The sequence below is a fragment of the Uranotaenia lowii genome, chromosome 3 (assembly GCF_029784155.1).
Source record: "Uranotaenia lowii strain MFRU-FL chromosome 3, ASM2978415v1, whole genome shotgun sequence".
NCBI classification, from domain to species: Eukaryota; Metazoa; Arthropoda; class Insecta; order Diptera; family Culicidae; genus Uranotaenia; species Uranotaenia lowii.
The window spans coordinates 294,326,233-294,347,790 of NC_073693.1; the positions used below are offsets into that span (position 1 = coordinate 294,326,233).

The following is a 21,558-nucleotide window of genomic DNA, read 5'->3' on the forward strand; positions in this document are numbered from 1 at the left end:
TAATAGCACTAAAAGCCTGAAAGTTAAATTTTGCCTCATGTGGTCATCACGCCCTCGATTCAGTTGTCATTTATTTAAGTTACTAATCATAGAAAGTATTTTCAACGATATTCCTTTTCTTTCTACCCTTCTTACCCACAGTGGTCGTTACGGCTATGTCGATCCAGATGGCGAGAAACGCGAATACAACTACGAAACCGGCATCCAGTGCGACCCCAACAAGCGGGACGAAGAGGACGAGGAAGAGCTGGAGGAGGAGCTGTCCCACAAAAATGCCGGCAAGCTGAAGCGACCCCAGCAGGGCCAACAGCAGCAATACTATAGGAACTAATGTAGTAATTTAAACGAGAAAAATAATAAACCATCCCTTTCGAGATTTTCCAACTCCTAACCGACGCAACGGGGAATTTCCTTCTCCAAAATTCGAGGTCACGAAAAATTCGTTTGCGTATTTGTCATTAGGATTGTGTATTTATTTTACATTTACGACTTAAGATTTCTAATAAAAAAAATGAGAAAAAGAAATGCATTTTTTCTTTTTTGCCACAACACTCGCACACACGTTGGGGATTTTTTTGTGTTTTTTTTTTCGGTTTGTTCCGTCCGGTTACTGCTACTTGCCTTTGCTAGGGTCCATCACCCGACCATTTCCACTGGTAGACCAGCGGCTGCCGGGTCTGTTCCGACCCTAGTAAGGCCTCTGCCTCCTGCCAGGCGGAATTCGGTTCGGTGGAGTGATGTTGATGTCCATATAGTCCCCGATGGTGAACCGAGCCTGGGCCAGTGTTTTCGAATCGTCGGCTCCTTTTTGGCCCGAACAAGTTACGCCGATTTCCCGCATCCGGAAGATAGAATTGCGGTCCGGCGATACGATGGCAAAATCAAAGTAGGTTCCCTTTCGGCGGGTTTCCGGATTCACATCCCGCACCAGGGTCGTCAGTTCCCGTAGCGTGGCATCGAGCCAGGTATAGATTTGCAACTCGTTCGATGGCACATTGCCGTGATTGTACTCACTCGCCGAATGATGCCGGCCAGTGGAACAGAACACCCGAAGTAGGAGGGGACAGGTCTGGAATAAAAATTTGCATTTTCTTAAATTGTTTTGAGAAAGCAGTAACGATTTTTGTCGATTTATATTTGAAGTGATTGGTTAAAAATAATTTGATTGAAGTAGAGTTGATATGATTAAACATTTACAGAAATTTCAGGAAGAATGGGAAATTTCAGGAATGGAAAGAATCATTAAATGATTTTTAAAATTCTTATATTTTCTTCGTTCATCAAACTAACGTAATTAAATATTATTTTCACTTTTCCCGTTTGTCGATTACTGGCTGATGATGACTGTATGATGATCAATAAAGCTCTCTATTTTTTTTTAAGTTTGACAAAAGTAAGATTTTAATGGAAACAAAATAAGGTGCAGTTTATTGCTACCTTTTATGTTGGATCATCGTACTCCGTACATCGTAAAAAAAAATTTTTTTTTTCAAAGAAAAATGAAATGCTGAAGCATGAGATCGATCTGGTTTAAACTGTTCGAGTAAGAAACTGATTAAAAAACTGTATCAACATCCAAATTTTAGGTAGCAACTTCCTCCGCTATTATGGAAAATTGCCAAACTACAACGAATATTGTACAAACTAAATTCGTACTTGGAAATTCTGTAAGAGTTCTTATGCAGACGTTCAGGATCGTCATAAACGATTACTTATAATAAAAAAAACACATTTGAAAAATCTATAGGTACTACCTTTATGTTATCTGCATAACCCGGCAATCATTTTATCAAAGACAATTAAAAGAAAAAGTTGCTTACCTTCTCCCGGTCTACGCTTTTCACCAACTGTTGTTTATCCTCTACAATCATCGATTCCAAACCAGCCATTTTGGTTCAATAATTACCAAACTTGAGAAACTACAAGCTTAACTTACAAATGAGCTAGTAGAATGGATATTCTTCCTGTTTAAAGGAATATTAAATAGAATTGAGAATTGTCGGCTTTCGATTATGAATTGCAGGCAAGAAAAACGCTTGTCGATAATTTGCGATGTTTACCGTCAACTGACAGATTGCACGCTTAAACAGAACTACCCGTTTGTATTTCATTTTTAGTCAATTCAAAACAGAGGTGCCAAGTGTCTGACTTTTCAGGAATTGTCCAGTTTTTCGAGAGACCGTCCTGATTTTTTCAATTGGCCTGAATAGTCCTGATTTTTGATAAAAGGTTTTTAAATGTACTGAAATGTACTGATTTTGAATAAATTTCTGTTTTAACTGTATTTATAGTTGAATCAGTATCAAATTTGAAATACGGAAAATGCGCCCACATAACCGATTTGAGAAAAACGCATCCAAAGTTTGACTGTTCCATAAGCTTCCAGCAAAAATTTTTATTTTGGTTTCTTTTTTTAATTCAAAACCCAATATCCCTCAGTTAACGTTCTACAATCAAGATGTAGGTCTCCGAACGTACTTTATCACCGAGCTAATAATTCCAATTTGTTTACTTTGGCGCATTAGCCCTATTCAAAATTCACGACCGAAATGATCAGAAAATCGAGCAAATTTGTAATGAAGTAGTTTCAGCAGTGTTCAGGTGATATTTAAAAGATAATTTGTAATTTGGTGATTTTCCATATAAACTACATGCCAGCCAAGATTCTGCACACCTCAGTAACATAAATAAAGGCGTCTACAGTACCTTATTTTGCCTTTGTTTATGGAATCTAAGCGGAATTAGTGGTGGCTTGAAAAATCTTGATATTTTTCTCCATGGTGTCCTGATTTCCAACAAAACCACCTGGCATCTCTGATTCACACTGAGCAAAAAAGTGGGTTTATTTTCTCTGTCAAGGTTGCCATCAGGGATGCCAGGTGTTGAGGATAAAAAATCTGGGCAATTTTGAAAAAAAGTCTGTGTGTGTCTGTGCACAAGAAAGATCACAAATTTGGTACTGATCCAAAATTTTGACGATGCGTGAGGGGGGGTAGGGAAGTCGAGTGGAGAACTATATAACTAACACGGTTTCCTAGCACGTACCATGCCGCTCTTATTTAAAAAAAAAGGGATGAATAAACAAACAAGTTTAAAATCCCAGATAAAAAAAATTATAAAAAAAAAAGTTTAATGAATGGTTGGTCAAATATCCATCCATACAAGCGAGATTTACAGTCCTATCTGGCACTTACAGATCAAATCCGATACATGAATATTGATTTCATCACCAAGGAATATTTAAAGGAGGTAGTGCCGAGGCAGCCTTGCTTTAGTATTAGTACCGCCTGTGACGTCACTGTTGCCAATAATCTGTGAATTTATATGGAAATTTTTCCTTTTTTATTAGCAATTACCAAAATTTGAAGATTTTTTCAACTTTGAAGGCACACAGTTCTAGAAATATTATTGTTCTACAAGACTGATACTAAAAAAGTTAAAAGTAGTAGTTGTTTTGCTTTAATTCAGACGATCGAAGTTGCTGAGGTATCCTAACTCAAATTGACAAAACTTGATAATTAGTTCAAAATTTTGCTTATAAATGTTGAAATCAGTTAGGTTTGAATCGTTGATAAAATAAAATAACCAAAAATAGTATTTTTCGAATCCAACCACAATCTTTTATTTGAATTTAGTAAACCAAAGTTGCAATGGTTTTATTGGGGTTAATTGTTCTAAATTAGAAATTCATATGGTACACCATGTTAGATTCAAATCATGACGATGAGGTGCACTGCCATAAACTACCAATCAGACCTTTTGAAAGGGGAAAATTATTATTTTTGCTCGTTTCACATAGAGCATGACTGTGCATTCAATAACAAATTCAAGAATAATACACACTGCAGTCTATTAAACACAAAAAACCTCATAGCACAATCAACTAGTAAGCTTACAACATAATCCGAATCAAATTGGATTTTAATTTAGTTCTTTAATGTGTTTAACTTTGAAATTTTGGGTTCTACCAGTATAAACCTTCGACAGCTTGGCAACAGTGACGTCACGAAAAAAATCCAATATGGCTCTCGGCACTACCTTCTTTCAATATTCCTTGTTTCATCACTCAATTTTAAAAGTCTGTAAAATCTGGGCACTCTGAGCAAAAATCTGGGCAAAATCTGTGTCTGGCCAATATCTGGACGAAGAGTCAAAAGTCTTGGTTTTACAGACAAATCTGGGCACCTGGCAACCCAGGTTGCCATTGATGTTCGATTTTCTTATAAAGTTAACGTGATTGTAATTTCGGGAAATAAACAAGCTTTAAACGTTGAAATCAATGAGCGTTTCAAAAAAAATGCCTTATAATACATTCTACTAATTTAAAAAAAACTGTGGTGATTTTAAATTAAGCTTGCAAGATTTTTCGGTTTTGTCAGGGCGTGTCGGAAAATTCAATGTTATAATTCAGGAAAGATGTGATCCAGCCCACCTAATATTCCAAAATCTTATAAAGAACCCCAGATTCATTCACATCGAATCGACGTAGTCAGAAAATTATTGGTTTCACCCGTTATTTTTAAATTTATAAAAACATGCGTTTTGGACCCTACTTAGAAAAAGGGGTAGGTTGCAACAAACTTTGTTTTTAATGAAAAATCAAATTAAAACGTTTGAAAATTTTGTGTTAACAATTTATCACCGCTGGTTTATGATTTTAATTTAATGATTAATGGAATTTCGGTGAACTATACATTCTAATAGGAAGAATTTCAAATGAAAGTAATGAAAATTATAGACGGATAGATTAGATTAGGAAGCATGAAAGGTGTTTGAAAGTTTATAGATTTTGATATGTTTGTTATGTCATAACGCATAAGGCACCAATTGAAGTAATTTTTGGTTAGTTTCGAGCTAAATTTAACATTAATTCTGACAAAAATGTTTTTATTGAAAAGGCATTAGAGTGCTGCATACATTTAGGGGTAAAAAAAAATACTTCAAAAAATCCACTAGCTGAAATCGTAAACATTTTGTTGGAAAGGATGAAATTTTGAATTTAACAAACGCGTGATGCAAAAAATATTTATTTAAAAATTAGGCCTGGCAACTCTGATGAGGAAAAATCCAAATCAAGTTTTGAGGTTATGGCCAATGATATCAACCTTCCAGATTTTTTCTGGATCTTCCAGACTTTTTGGACTTTTGCCAGACATTTTTTCAAGATTCCAGACTTCCAGACTTTTGACATTTCTTCCAGATTATTCCAGACTTTAGGCTTAGGCTTGTTCTAAGAAACTATGAAAATTCGAAATGGTCATGGTATAGTATGTCAGAAAATGATTAGAATGTATGAATAATGAATGCAGTGGTTGGAAGCTATGAATAATGGAAAATTCTTCGAAGATGTTTGTAAATTGAGAGTGAAACAGAACACGTAACTGATAGTGGCAGAAACAAACGATAGGTACAAAAAAAAAGGTCACCACTTCGCTTAAGCCAAGCTATCCAGACTTTTCCAGCCATTTCCAGATATTTTTTCAAAATCTTCCAGACCAACCCTGGTTATGGCTGAAGCCAACCAGCAATCAATACCATCGACCTATAAACCCTTACGGTGCGAATTTTTTTTTTTTTTGTATTTTCAAATATCTAATCTCATCATTTTGCGGATTTTTGACAGTTAGCAATTTCCTACTAGATGATATTAAGGTTCCTCACTTTCATGAAGCAAGGCATTGAAGTCTTTTGCATAAAAGAAATCGACAATGCCTACTAAAAACAGCTAAAAACTTTTTTAACAAATTGTTTGATTGTAATGGTTTTAAATTGTAGGGTTTGAGGAGCCAAACTAACAGAAGACACTTGTTTCAGGGAACATAAATCTGACAAACTAAATATAAAATAAAAAGAAACTCGATTTTTTTAAAATTTTTCCTAGTAGTTGCCGAAATTCAGCTCATGGTATTTTATAAATCTCCTGATTGAACTTTCTGATGTTCTTAGAATATTGATTCCAAGGTTCCTTGCTTTCTTGAAACAACGCATTGAAGTCTTTTGTTCAAAAGGAAATGACTGCAATAAAAAAGCTATTTGTTCTATTTTATCCCTGTTAATTTTTATGCGATTGTAAATTCTGGTTATTAGTTCGTATTTTTTGTATTGAGTTGGATTTTTTTTTTCGAAACACAATATGAGAACCAGGTCGAAAACGATTGGTGCACAAAGTGGCTCCAGAGAGTTTCTTAGCCCAAGCCAACAACGATCAGTAAGATTTCCGGGAATATTCCAATGACAAAGTTAGGATCCGGACCAAGGATATATTTCGAGAAATTCTAAATTTCGGATACCAGACAAAAAAAATCCTAACACGCTCATTTCAATATTACAGAAAATTTATATTTACTTGATAATATTTTAATATTTATAGTTTGCTTCATTACCATTATTAATTTCATAATATAATGCATTATTTATAGAGCTTGTATTTCAAAGTATTTATCCAAAAATTATACATATAGCATTCGTGTTGTTGTTGTTTTTGTTTTTTCTTCTCCAACTTCAGTAGTAATTATGTGTTATGTTAATATTTTCATCATGCTTCTTCTGCTTTGCTTCATTCAAGTTCAATTGTTTTTGATTACCGTACTCTGTCACTGTTTCAATTAATTGATGTTGTTTTCCTTCTCTCTTCTCTCTATTGTTTATCAAAGGTGTTTTCGCCGTAGGTTTTTTTTCATTTTTTACGATTTTTATGAGTTTTAGCGGTTTTAGCTCTTCTGTTCGGGTTGTGTTTCGCGTATAAAATTAAAATAAATTAAATGAGCCATTTTTTTCTTTTATTTTTTACTGATTATCGCGTTTATTGATAGTTGTTCCTAGCGACTGGCTGAATATGTATATTATATGACATTGATTAAAACAAAACTATACGTTTAAATATGATTTATAAATCACGAGATGAAATGAAAGGAGCAGAGTTTCAGATATCGCAAAACCTTCACTGGAAGGATGAGTTATTTTAAGGGATAGGTGCATGAAAATTATACAAACAGTTAAGCCGCGCTACGCGAGCTTAACTTTGAGTCTTGAGTTTGCCTTTTTTTTACAACAATATGAATGAATGAGAAAATATTGCATTGTTGATGCTTTTCCAGTGGAACAGTTATTGATAGGAGATTGGAATCGATTGAAGGAATAGAAACTTATTACAATGTATCATTACTTACTGGGGAGGTGTTTAAAACTGAACAAATCTCAATACATTTCGTAGTGTTCCGGTTTAGTTATTTTACTTCTGTTCAACCGCTGTACTTGGAGCAATAGATTTTTGGCGCAGTTGTTTTGCGTGTTATTGTTTCTCTTACTCGTCTATTTGATCATCGCCTCTTAATGCTTTAGTTGTTTTTCTTTCTGTCGTCCATCCGTTCATCTAATATGTTCATCCTGTGAAAACCATCGCACGTGTTTGTTCTTATGCGATTGTTATTTTGTTTTGCCTATACACAATTTGCTACAATTTTGCTATCATTAATTGTTTTGTTTCTTCATATGTTTCTCTAGATAAAAGATAACAATAATTTCAAATCAAATCGAAGAAAATAATCTTTTCAACTATTGCATTCGGCTAAACTTCGCGCTTTCCGTACTTTTTTTTTGTATTTTACATCAGCTATTTTCCGTTACATTTAACAGCAGCTCATTCTTGTGTAATCCCATCGAGTTTAAATTTTTGGAGCTTGGCTTGCTTTCAATTGCAGAGTTTCCCTCAATTGAACCGAATTCGAAAAGCCATTATTATTGGTTGATATAATCGAAACAACAAAAGCACAACGAAATTAATATAATTTATACATTCATATTTGCTTCAGTGTTTTTTTACCCCTCCACGTGTAATCTATTGGTTATGTTTGTTTGTTTTTGTTTTCTCGTTAAACTTCGCAGAACGGTGGCAGTATTTCTTCTGTTTCTGTTTGACTATATATTTTTTTCTTCTTGTTTGTGTGGGTGTTGAATTTCAAAATAAAACAACTCTTTTTTTTAAAACTAGCTCTAAACTTGACCTAAGTAAGTATGTACATCGCTGTTGTTGTTGTTCGCCATTTTAACAATTATGCTGCAAATTTATACTCGTTTGAATGATGACATCAAAAGTCGGATGATGTATACAGGTTAGGATGAAGATTGCTCGAAGCTTAGCTATTTGGGTGAAATTTGGGGTTAGAAAACTCAAGTTTATTTTGAGGAACTTAATTGGGGAACTCGACTGAGAATTCATGAATCAAAAATATTGTCATTGATTTTCTACTCCACACTAAGTGTTGTCTAACTTGTGGGTTTTTCGATTTGATGTTGTCAAGTTATTTTCAGACAAGTTCATTTTTCTAAAAAATAGGGCCCATTTTCGTCCATTTTGAGTAGGTTAGTTTCTCATTTTGAGGAGCTCAGACTGGGAGTTTTGCGTTTGTTTTTTAATGCTGTTGTGTTGGCTTTGTACAAATGATTCTTGCGTTTGACTTTTCACAGAAATTTACAGTAATTGTTGTTGCTCTTAACATGTTCACACTCACACACACCTGTGGGTTGCCTTTTTTTCTTGTTTTTATTTTGATGAGTTCGCTTCCTGTTTGTTGTTGGTTGCTCGAGATATTTATACTAATTACAAATCAGGTGAGATGGTAAAAACAAATTTACACTGTTTATTGTACACCAAGTAAAATTCTTGAGTCCAAACCGTTTGAATTGAATGGAAGATTTACGCGAGAGAGTCGGGAGACGTATAAAAAACTGTTTCCGATACAAAAATACTAGCGTATGCCAGGGAGAGAAAGCTCTTGGAATCTCTATCCGATCATCGAAAGTCATTGATAAAATGTGACTGATATTTCTACCGATTTCTGTTTCATTATTTGCCCAGTTAGGGATGTTCGTTTTACCAGATCAATTTGGCTCAAATACGGTCATTTTGTCAAGAATTTCCCATGTTTTAAATTTTAAAATATTCTATTTATAAAATTGTACAGACATTTCACAGCAACTTCGCTTTGTTAGTTCTCTTATGTAAGCATTTTTTTTTTAAATTATGTTCAAAGTTTAGCTGTTAAATTTTTCTCCATTTAGGGGAGAGGCGTTACCAAAATAGTAACACAAAGAAAAAAACTTGATTATTTCACAAAAATTGTAAAAAGAGGAATTTAATCACAGATCGTTTTCCCGTCCTCATTTTTTCCTTCCTTAAAAAACCCTTTTTTATAAACAAACCAAAAGTGCGTCGACGTGTGTTTTTGTTTTGTTTTGTTCGTTTTTGTTTATCAAATTTCCAATTAGTTCGTGTACCTTGCTGTTTGTGACATGAAATTTGCGGTTGTACTATTGCGATATTATTTTTTTCTTAGCTTGTTCATGGTTAGACGTTAGTTTTCTTCGTTTTCGGTTTTGCAACATGCCATCTTTTCGCGTTCTTGGAGGTTAGTAAAAAATTTTGTTCTCTGTACATATCACGTTTGTTTTGGGTTTTCGGTTGTTTATGCCTTAAACACTGGTTGATTTTAGTAGCTTCCTTGCTTTGTTTGTTGTTAGCATATTTTTTTTTGTTAGTTTAAATTTGTTTTGTTGTTCAAGCTTTCCGTTTTTGTGGGTTTTTTTTTACAGATTTCGACATAACTTTTTTTTATCTCGTCTCGGTAAAAAAATATATGTATAGAAAAGTCCAATTTACAAACATATTACAAGTAGTTTTTTCTTCATTACATTTTTACACTTTGCTCGTAGCTCTTGGGTGAGAGTGTGTGGGTGTGTGTCAAATTTCTCCTATCGTATGTAATAGTGTACACTGTGAACTGTTCAATGACAATATTTTGGTTGCAGTTACCATCTTACTGTTGCATTTCTTTTGTTTTTTGTAGCCTGCTCTCGAATGTGCTTGTGTCTATATAGGGAAAACAAATAACAAGTTTACAGTTACACGAGTTTGATCCTGGGATGTTTTTTGTTTGAAAATCGTTGTTGCCCCAAAAACGGGCTGATGAGTAATATTCAAAATGCGACCAATGCAAATTAGTTTGAGGTTTTCCAATCCAGTGACTCGTTGAGTTTTGATTTTCTTTCGAATGTTTCCAAGTGACAGCTTCCGATCATTTTCAATTTTCCGTTCGGATTCAGGATTCCTGAAAGACTGATTTGTTGAAATATTTTTGCCCATGCATTTTTTTCTTACTCATCAACTCTCAATGTATTCGAAAATTTCGACAACCAATACACACTTTTGGGCCACAACTTTCTTCCAAAAAAAATCCACTTTTCGGGAAAAGCGATCCGGGGTCTTGATAACTCTTTTGGCCTAAATGCTGCTCGGAAATGTTATCCATCTTCCGGAGTTTATGATTTTACATAGTATTTCCAATTTGTGTTTCATGATAGACAGTAGATCGCTTATTCTTTTCGTGACAACTGTTCATGTTTGTTTTTTTTTTCTTGGCGTCACATTCATATTGTTACACAAACGGCGGATGAGGCGATGTTTTTGCTGTTAATATTTAAATGTTTCTACGTTTTTTTTCTCTCGGATTCTCCTCTCTTCTGTAGCTCTTCTTTCTTTTATATAACGCTGTACCGAACTTCCTTCCTTCAATTTATTTATTTACTTTCATTTATTAATTAGCTGTTACTATTTTCAAATTTCTACACGTGTTTTGTTCATAACTTTTTTTTGTTTTCTGTTCACTAATTTACAATTAACACTATATTCAAATGTGTTTGACCGACTGGATTTTTCAACTTCTGCTGCGGTCTTCTTTTTTTTAATAAAATTGGTTTTGGGCTTCCAAACAGAGCGCGTCCTGTGTGTTTGTTTTGTTTTTGAGTGATTGATCTTTAGTGTAAGTATGAATTTTAGGGAATTCCAGTTTGTTTTTTGTTTCGTATAAAATAACTATTTCAATTTTGTACAGCGATATACAACATTATAATTTGTTCATATTTGCTTAACTTTTTTCTTCCCATTTTTTCGCTTCGTCTCTGTGTTGATTTATTTTAATTTTTTACTTTTGCGTTTCTCAGTTAGCTAAGATTTTTTTTTTCATCCTGGCTAAGCCTTATCAATTTAGGGTAGCTGAGGTTTTTCTTCTTCATTTTAACTATATTTATATAATTTGCGATATTTTTTCTTTACATAGTTTTATTACGAAAAAAGTTCTATTCAATTCAGTATTGGATTCATATGGAGAAAAATGTTCAACTTATGTTACTGTTGTTGTTGTTGTTCTAGTAAGATAGATGAAAAAGTTATTCGGAGAGTTCTCGTTCGTGGGAAAACTTAACTTAATCCTAGTGCTAGGTTTATGATCTATTATTTAAAAAAATTGTATATGTATGAACCTAAAATTGATTCCATTTAATTTGAGAGATGAGAAATTTACTCGACTGGGTTTGATTTAGTTTTTAATTTCACAATATGATTAATTTAATGTCAGTTCTGTTGCCTAATTTGAATCATCTCGCTTTAGCCGGCTTCATTTTAAGAAAACTTGTTTATTCTGAATTTGTATAACATAAGGGAAACTTATTTGTTTTGAGCTTTTGAAACATTTGGAGGAGATTCAATCGCGAAAACCGGAATCCAACCCAGCAGAGCAACTTCGTCATGCGTACTTACTTATTCATATGCTAGTAGAATTGAAACAAAAATTACGATACCTATTCTCTCAATTAGGAGAGGCTTAAGTAGAAGGAAATAAAAATAAACTAATCGAATTACCAATAGGGGAATTAATGCTCTACAAACCTACAAATAATAGTGTGTTCAGTTTCAAATTTTAATAATTTACTAGCTGAGAGTCTGTCTGAGAAAACAGTCGAGCGTTTTCCACCAATGAAGCTAACGTTAATCTACTGAGTGTGTTCCACAACAAAGAGTAATTCCAAACCAATTGTTGCTAACGATGTGTGTTGTTTTGTCAATTTTTTTGTCATAGATCTAGGGTGAAAAAATAGATGCTATTTTTTTTCTTCCACGCACACATAAAGACTACACTTTTTAGAAAGATAGACAAGCACACACAGCGCCCAACAGCTCTCTATCTCAAGTTCATGCAAAGCCTCAAACAGGCGTCACAAAACCGGAAACAGCGCAAAAACCATTGCTTTCTCGTTGGGATGTGTGGGATTTTTAAGTCTTTCAATTCAACTTTGATAGTAGATAGTAAAACCGAAAGTTTCGCCAATCATATGTATGTGTCTGTCCGAGGGTGGGTAGATTATTTTTCACATTTCTTACCCTCTAGAAGTAAATGTGCTATGATTACACGGAAAAATTGACATAAAATAATGTTTTTTTTTTGTTCTATAAAACTTGAGGGACACATTTGCTTAGTTTTTACGCAACTGCCTAGTAGTTTCATAACTTCTGACCGACTGACCTCTTTTTTCTTAGATCTGCACTTATGATAGTTCTTTCCCTTTTATGTTTTTGCTATTAAGGTGATTTTCATAAAGTCAAGTTTTTTTCAAAGAGAAAAACTTTTTTCTTTAGTTAATTAATTCAACTTGCCGTTTTAGCGCTATTAAATGCTATTACTGCGTAATGCAAAGTTTCTCCGTTTTCTCTCGTTTTTTTTGCAATCACTTATCTGTTTTTCTATTTCTTTACTGGAGCGATCTTCTTTTTCAATTTTCTCTCGTATGTACCACTGATAAGAGTAAAAAAAAACCTCAGTTTTTTTGACAATCACCCATCAGTTATCGGGTTAACCTAAATGCTTTCTATTTGAGTTTCCTAAATTGAGGAATCATTTCACTTTACCGGTTGTTAGTTTCAGTTTTATATTGCGTACAACATCCAACAGTTTTTTCTAACGTTTTTGTTTATATTTTTTCTTCAATTAAAACTAAACTCGCGTGTGCTGGGGGGACCGATTCACAAAAAAGTATGGTCCATCGAGCCGGATTCTCGAACCAAAGCAAAACATAAATCATATGGATGCCACATGGATACGCGCGCACACACATTTGTAGAGAGCACAGTTAAAAACTAAACATGGATTCTTTTGCAAACATCAACTAGCGTGGGATTTTGGTTTTCTAAAAAACGGTACGTTCAAACATAGATATATATCATGTGATATCTTCCGATTGGTTTTTGTTTGATTCTTCGATTGTGTATGTAATTAAAGTTTAAAGCTAACCAATCACATACAGCTTCATTGTGGTTTTAATTACTATTTTGCTCTGATGATGTTGCTTGCTTGCTTTTTCTCGTTCCATTATAGAAAATATGAGGATATCTCGTGTTTTCTTCGCCTCGTTTACTAAAACTTAATTGGACCGCATTTTCAACTTTTTTATAGCGCGTGGATCTCGGCTTTTGGTTTTTTTTTTGTTTTCTGTAAGAATCGTAGCGATCTTCAGCAAAAGTTCAGTTTTCCACGAAAAAATGATCCCTATGCCAGCTTGATTTTGTCTAGTCATAATTAAAAGGTAAATGTAGTTAAACACGATGCTCGATCTTCCTGTTGCTTCGCTGCGTCTTTGTTTGTTACTTTGTTCCTTTCAACTTTTAAATGGTTTCACATGAATCCGTAAAGATTTTTTTTCTTTTATTCCTCTTAGAAAAAACGTTAAAATGCACAATACTATTCTACATACAAATTTAGCACCTGGTAGAACCGTTGTCAAAAGTGGCAGCATGACTGAGAATTGATAAAAAAAACACCTTAGAGGACCAGATTTCAAATGAAACAAAAAACATTAAAAAAGACTCAATGTTTATGACAGAATTTAACCATGTTTAAAAGTTCACATACAAACTTGTATTTTCGCGAAAGTGTTTGGAATTTTTTTAAATCCACGTTCAAGAGTAATGAAGAAAAAGTATTTTCGAGCTGAGCCACCCACCACCCACTTTCGGAATTACTTTGAACGAAAGTAGGTAGATTGTTCGTGGCAGCCGACTGATAAGATTAAAATATGCGTACATAACTTTGATCTGTACAACCCTTAAAGTACTCTGCAAAGTGATCCTGAACAGGATCCAGGAGAAAATCGACGCTACACTCCGACGGCAACAAGCTGGATTCCGATCCGGACGATCATGTGTGGACCACATCACAACGCTACGAATAATACTGGAACAAATCAACGAATTCCAGGACTCTCTTCTGCTGGTGTTCGTTGATTTCGAAAAAGCATTTGACCGACTGAACCACGAAAACATCTGGGCTGCTCTTAGACGACGAGGGGTCCCAGAGAAACTAGTCCATCTCATCGAAGCACAGTACGAGGCATTTTCGTGCAAGGTCTTACACGACGGTGTCTTGTCCGAACCAATCCCGGTAACTGCTGGAGTGAGACAAGGATGTATTTTGTCACCGCTGCTTTTTCTCATCGTAATGGATGAGATCTTGACTGGATCGATTGACTGTAGACCAAACCGAGGATTGCCGTGGAATCCTTCAACCATGGAGCAACTGAACGACCTTGACCTGGCAGACGATATTGTTTTGCTCGCCCAAACACAACAAGACATGCAGAGCAAACTCGACGACCTCACCGAAAGCTCCAAGGCAGCAGGTCTCAAAATCAATGTCGGAAAGACCAAGTCGATGGAAATCAATACAGAAAATCGTTCCAATTTCGTGGTAGCTGGACAACAGGTTGAGACAGTGGAGTGCTTCCAGTATCTTGGTAGCCAGATTACGCCTGATGGTGGTACCAAGAAGGACATCGAAACCCGGATCAGAAAAGCCCGATTTGCGTTTGCGAGTCTCCGAAACATCTGGCGGTCACGCCAGATCTCTCTACGAACTAAGATCCGAATCTTCAACTCAAACGTCAAATCCGTATTGCTGTACGGGTGTGAGACTTGGTGCACATATGCGGTGACGACGCGAAAACTGCAAGTTTTTGTGAATCGGTGCCTGCGGAACATCATCCGCGCTTGGTGGCCTGGCAACTGGATCTCAAACGTTGAACTTCATCGCCGGTGTCATCAAAAGGCGCTAGAAATCGAGATTCGGGAACGTAAGTGGAGATGGATTGGGCACACGCTGCGAAGAGATGAAAACGAGATTTGCAGAGAGGCGCTTGACTGGAATCCAGATGGGCATCGAAGAAGAGGCAGGCCCAAAAGCTCGTGGCGGCGAAGTCTAGCCGCTGAAATCCGCACAGTTGACGAGAACCTTGGCTGGCAGCAAGTGAAGACGCTGGCTCCGGATCGCCAGCAGTGGAGATCTTTTATCTCAGCCCTATGCGCCGGTCAATCGCTGGACCCTTAGGTAGGTAGGTAGGTACACCTATCATGATCAGCATAAGCATAAATTAGTTTCTTTTCGGGGTGTATTTTCTTTCTCTTTTTGAAAAACTCTGCCTAATCAGAAGTTTCTGGTGGCACGTCGACAAAAAGATTGTGGGACCACAGATTCAAGCTCTCCCAGGTATGTAAGATAAACATCAACTGAGACTCGTCGAATTTTTCTGCTGAACCAGCCGGAAAAAGTCCATGGCCGTTGTTACATAGCACACGCAGATCTCACTTCGTTGAATTATTCCAAAGATAGTCTCAATTTTTTTTTATTATAATCTTTACAAAACAGAGTGGGAGAAAAAAAATCATACAAAAGTGGTAATATACACATCAAAATTGTCTGCTTAGCCTAAAGAGGTTTTAACACGAGCAAGCGCGCTAATCTGGCCCTATCCAAAACAGCACAGAGACTATCTGTGAGCTTTTTTCCCGACGGGAAAAAAAGTTGCCGAGTTAAAACTTTAGTTGAATGTACACACATGCTGCTTTTGTGTCGCTCAGAAGGTTTTAAGAGGTTCTACCATATCGATCGATGCTCGATTAGAATTTGCTTGCTGATTTCTGTTTAGTTACCTGCCTGTCTCTTTTTTCTTCGTCTCCGTCATGTCACACATCATCGTTTATGCTTATAAAAAAGGTGTTCTCCCCCATACATTTTTCTTTTTTTTTTATCTTCTGTTGGCTTCATATGTTGCCCTAAGACAGAGAGTTTATCTAATATGTAATATGATTTGCTTCTGTCCTCCCTCTCTCATTTTTGATACACAGACACACAGTGTGGATGAAAATTTCCTGATCGCTTGTTTACTACTACTAGAGTTCATGCCTAGGAGTAATTGGGTTAAGACTTTCAATACAAATTACAAGAATACATCTAAAAATACGTCTACTACCGATTAATGCGTTTTCTAAACCACCGAAACCGGTTGTTTTTTTTTTGCTGCACAAACCGTTTCGATTCAATAATTTAATACGTTTAGTTATGTATTTTCCTTCGTCTGCTTCCTTGTTCCTTTTTTTCTGTATATATATAGTGCAAAAATTCTACAAAATCGCACACTAAGAGAGTTTCTCTGCTGATGCTACATCAACTGCACTCGAGAGACCGAAAGACGGAATTGGGGAAGGTCGCTCAGCGTCTTCCCCGATTTACTCGTCCAACGAACTTTAAAATCCTGGTTAAACGTTCTTTTCTGGCGAGGAAACAACAACTACTAAAAAAAGTTATTCGAAAAACTTAAATCGTGCTTACTAACGCTTTCGACTGTACAAAAATCTGTTTTCGAAGATAGCCTGCTGTAGCTGTGAGGTTTGAGGGATTAATCAAAACGCTTCGACATTTTCGACATTCGACACTTGTTCGAATTTGGGAGTTAAAAATTTCCTGTCACAATAATCTCTTGATTTTTAAACCTTTTTCGTTTTCGCGGGCTATGGCTATTACTTGAAGATGTGTTCGATATTTTTTTTTTCTGTACAACATAAACTAACTTGTGAATGAGGATATTCTGTTTGCTGTGTAGTCAATCTCTCAGGATGCTGCGCACGCACGCTTGCACACTTCTATCGCGGAGAAGAATCCTTCATGTTATGTAAAATATACAACTATTTATAATAATAAAAAAATACATTCACAATGACCATGCGCCACCCGTTTAGGGGCGTGAGGTTTTTTCCTTTGATCCGCGACTTCAATTTAGTAGGAGTAGGAGGAGAGTCCTGAGGAGGACTGAGATCTGTGTCTGCCCTAATCGCGGCTCGTTTCTCTAGAATTCCAAAGTCTTTTCGTTTGCGACCCTGATTGATGATTACGTAAAAACATGAAGCGATTTCGTATTGTGTAAACCTAATACAATGATATCTTCTGCTGAGAGTTGGGGGTTTTGGGAACAAATAAGCGTCTCCAAACGTAATAAAATAGTAGAAAAATATTTACATGTGCTAGTTCCTATACACAGCAAAAAAACTGAATAAGTCTAACTAGGTCCTCCGGCGATCGAAGGGACATTTGTGTTGTGTGTCTGCGGCGCTTTCTCGTCTTGCTCAAACTGTTAAGAACTTTCCGAACGAGGATTATCTCTCGCGTTCAGTTGATGGGTTTTGAAATGATTATGCGTGTCATCCACCTCCTTACATCACCACATTGGTGGGAGGAGGTCCGATGGGTCCCAAATTGGCGGCAACCAAACCTCCGTTGCTGACTCCCACAACAACCCCAGGAACCACGGGTCCATTCGTGGTACCATTGCTAGTGACCACAACCTGCTGCTGTTGCTGTTGCCCGACAGGACTGCCAGCACCGTTACTCACATTTCCAATCATTTCACTCGATCCGGATCCACTTCCGCTAGTCGAGCCGCAAATACTGCTCCCGGTAGTCGAGGCATTACTCAAATTGGCGCTACCTCCACCAGTTCCAGCACCTGCACCTCCACCACCACCTCCAGCATTCCCGCCAGCACCCGCACCGCCAGCGCCAATCGCATTAGGTGTCTTGAGCGAAAACTTGTCCAGCTTGGCGATGATGTGCTTCCCATAAGTGTACTTCTTCAGCGAGTTCATGTGCGGCCGGATCTTCTGCAGCAGCACCTTGCGCTGAGTCGGTTCCGATACGTCGATCATCTTCTGCACCACGTAGTTGGCGTACTGGTCCTTCATCATCACGTGCAGACCGCTGTAAGAAGGGAGAAATCCGTTTTGAGATTATTTTTTTATGTAACAATTCAAATTTCAAAGGTTAATGTAAAGTTTGCTTTAAAAATTTTCCAGCTCCAGTAAATAAGAGGGAGTGGGTGAAAGAGTAGATTTAAAAGACAATTGTTGAGATTGTTCCAGGCTCGGGTAAAAAGATGAGTGGTTTGAAAGGCAAAAATTTTAAATGTTTCTACTAAGCTGGAAAAGTAAAAATTTGAACTATTTTTGTTAAGCACGTTTCGAGATCATTCCGGTTCCACCGGTAACTAAGAAGGAATAACCATTGAAGTGAAGCAGATTTTAAAATTTTTTATTTAGAAATTCTTCCTACTCCTGATAATAAGACGAAGTGGCTGGAGCAGTATTATAAAGGCTCCTGCTTATTATGTTTTTAAACTGTTTCAGCTCCGGAAGAAGTTCTGAAGCATCACAGATTCAAAAGGCTATTACTAAGTATGTTTTGAACTGCTCCGGTAAATAAGACGTAGTGACTGTAGAAGCACATATTTGAAAGGTTGTCACTAAGTTTGTTTTGATATTGATTAGCTCTGGTAAATGAAACGGAGTTGCTACAAAATCACAAATTTGAAAGGCTGCAGCTAATTTTCTGTCAAGTTTTGTCAAATTTAGGAATACTTACGCATCATTGAACGAGCACACCTCTTCGATGAGCATAGCTCGTTCGGCCCGGGTAGCATGAGTAACGCACTTTTCCACCACGTTTGAAGCAAATTTGTGCTGCGACAGCACCAGCACCTTACCGCGCACCGCCGCAATCAGCACCGATTTGTCCTCCGGTTTGCCGTGTTCTGAAAGCATAAAATCAAATCATAAATTAGGATTTTTTCTCATGACAAAAAGAGGAGGTACCCACCTAGCACATGCTGGATGACGTAGTTGCCGTACTGATCCTGGATCAGCTGTTCGGTGTTGGCGTGAAGCTCGGCCAGTATCGGGGCAGTCTGTTCCTGGGTGCAGTGTTCCAGTATCCGCTGGATTACCCGGCAACCGTACGGATGGGTGCTTAGCGAGTAGACCTGGTTGCGGAACGCGTCAATGATGAACTGGAGCGCCACCGGGTCCACACATTCGATGCACTTTTGCACCACGTGGTTGCCGTTCTGATCCTTGACGCATTTGAGCACGTGCCCGTCCAGTTCCCGAACGATTTCCTGTTGCTGCTCGGCCGGGATGCTTTCCAGGGCCTTTTGGATCACTCGGCAACCGTACATTTGGAGTGCTAGTGGGAGTACGTGTCCTCGGACTTGTTGAGCCAGGGCTTGCTTCTGCTCCGGAGACCCGAATTCGAAGAATTTCTGGATGACATAGTTGCCGAAAACGTCGGTCATTAGGCTGTAGGCGGCGCCAAGAATTTCACTGAAAACAAGCTGTTTTTCTGCGGCTGTGGCTCGTTCAAGCTTTTGCTGAATGAATCGGGAACCGTGTTGATCTTGTGAAAACTCAACAATGTGATTGGTGAGATCCCGCAGCTGAAGATTTGGATATCTTTGATTCCGGAAATCTTCGAGTAACCGCGAACGTCCCGGGGGACGATCCAGGCCTGGTGCTGCTGCAGCTACTGCCGCAACGGCTGCTGCTGCTGTCGTCGGACGCACCACCGATCCAGAAATTTTAGAGAACAACGAGTTGCTGGAGCCAAAGATGGCATTCGCCGAAATACCTGGGGCCAGTTGGTTTACTTGCCGGTATTTTGTTTCTGCTCCCGGAGCACGACTCGTGACCAGGGCTCCCAGTCCCGAGACCGGTGGTGGCGTAATTGAGGCACCAAGTGGGCTGGCCGAGGCCGTTACTGCGCTGAGACCGCCATAGCTTCCGGCACCGACGGGCCACTTCCGAGCGGCTGCTGCAGCTGCTGCCGCGGCACTGCTCACCACCGCATTGCTGGATGCGGAACTGTAGTCCAGCGAGGGACTGAAGGCCGATGTGTTCCGGTCGAATGAGTCACGCCGGGCTGTTAGTGACGATGTGCTTAGGGCAAGACCTAGTTGTTGGGAAAGAGGAAAAAATGGTTTAGATTAGCAAAACAGCGATTGAATAATCACAGATCTCTCGTAATGAGTTTTGTGGAGTGAGCATAGAAATTATACTGGTTCATGGTTGATTGGTTACACAGTCTATTTGCGGCAGATTGTAGAGAACGTCATAAGAAAATTTATGCAACGATTCCGCCCGCCCACGGGTGATAATTTGCCATCGGACGAGGACAACGTAATTCCAAAGTTAAAAGAAAAACTTTTAATGTGAGGAAAATTACCCCCCAAAGTAGTTCGGTCATCGACAGGGCCGGATTTAGATCAAACTTTTAGGTGTACAATGTACAACAAATTATGAGCAATGTGCAATGAGTAATGAGTAAGAAACAAAAAATTCCCTGTGTTAAGTCCTTAAAGTCCAGCTTTGTTGTTAAGGTATGTAAAATTAGACTGAATCGGAATCATTTTGGAATTTCTAAAACCCTGGGGTCTTAAACGCCTCTATTTGGTTCAGAACTTATTCATGATTTACTGCAGAATTTTGAAGAAACCTTTATTTACATTAGTAAATTTGAACTTTTAGGTTTGTATGGAAAATTGAATATTTTGCTCGCAAAAATCAACATCAATTTGTTTCTTGTGTGGAACCAAGCCATCTAAAGAATCCCCTTGATCATCATTTTTTTGAATGATCCAAATATCATACTTTACAACTGTATGATATTTGGATCATTTTAAAAAAAATATATATACAAGGGGTTTGGACATAAAATCTAAAAAAAAATCGAAGCCGCAGGATGGAAGAATTGAAGTACTGATCTTATGTAAATTTCGCAGAAATTCAAATCTGCCGTCGAATAAGACTGAGGACATCTGAGCGAAGTGTTATTTGGCTTTTATTACCTGAGATTGAGAAAAAGGAAAACGGAATAAATCAAAAAAGTTTTTCAGCTAAAAACTGTTGGGAACATTTTTTATGTGATGTGAATATTTCATGAAGATAGCTGAAATGAAACGGGAGTTACATTCATTACAAGTAATCCCATAATCATAAAGGTCAATTAACTTTTTGAAAAGTTAAATCCTTATACAAACTTGCATATCTTGAACATAAATCAGTCGAACAATCTTAAACCTTGTGCGCTGTTGAGTTCATTCTTAATTTTTTAATTGATACCCATTATGTAAAATCAATCAATTTCCAAGTAAGACCTGAATCAGTAAGTATTTTTCGATTGGCGCGCTTCAAGCTAACAGTAAATACATCTCAAAGTCTCGTCTTGAATCTTTTTCACAATATATGGTAGATTTCGGACATCAAAGTAGTCACCTGGTCACCCTATTCCTCAAAACATCGCCGGAATTAACATGACAAAAAAAAGGTTTAAACTATTAAAAATTATCGACTGAGAAAGTGTGTAAAAGCAAAATATTAGTTGGTCTAAAGTGTTTACTTTTTGATTTCCAAAGATATATTTCAGATTATTGAAATAAACATAGATTTAAATTGTACGCATGATAAAATAATCTCAAAATTCAACCCAAACTCATGATTTTCATTTTTATTTTATTAATCCGTATGAAAATAATACCAGTGTTAGATAAATTTGTTTAAATTTTTGTATTACTGCG

The 21,558-nt window shown here is 37.1% G+C and overlaps 3 protein-coding genes across 3 annotated transcripts in view; 1 reads left to right on the forward strand and 2 right to left on the reverse strand.

The window, feature by feature from the left end:
- Nucleotides 1-525, forward strand: part of LOC129756977 (translation initiation factor IF-2) — a 37,046-nt gene extending 36,521 nt beyond the window's left edge. Inside the window, exon 3 of the mRNA XM_055754058.1 lies at nt 142-525. Within this exon, the coding sequence (XP_055610033.1) occupies nt 142-331 (190 nt within the window). The 3' untranslated portion in view covers nt 332-525. The remainder of the gene's footprint in view (nt 1-141) is intronic.
- On the reverse strand, nt 450-2,063 carry LOC129756978 (histone deacetylase complex subunit SAP18). Its single transcript, XM_055754059.1, has 2 exons — nt 1,821-2,063; nt 450-1,069 (listed from the first exon to the last, which is right to left on the reverse strand). Exons 1-2 carry the CDS (start codon nt 1,887-1,889, stop codon nt 689-691), a joined length of 450 nt encoding a protein of 149 aa, XP_055610034.1. The 5' UTR covers nt 1,890-2,063; the 3' UTR covers nt 450-688.
- A 4,254-nt stretch (nt 2,064-6,317) lies between these two features.
- Nucleotides 6,318-21,558, reverse strand: part of LOC129753599 (maternal protein pumilio) — a 63,225-nt gene continuing 47,984 nt past the window's right edge. The window contains exons 4-6 of the mRNA XM_055749433.1: nt 18,807-19,934; nt 18,573-18,741; nt 6,318-17,912 (exon numbers count right to left, since the gene is read on the reverse strand). Of these exons, the coding sequence (XP_055605408.1) occupies nt 17,369-17,912; nt 18,573-18,741; nt 18,807-19,934 (1,841 nt within the window). The 3' untranslated portion in view covers nt 6,318-17,368. The remainder of the gene's footprint in view (nt 17,913-18,572; nt 18,742-18,806; nt 19,935-21,558) is intronic.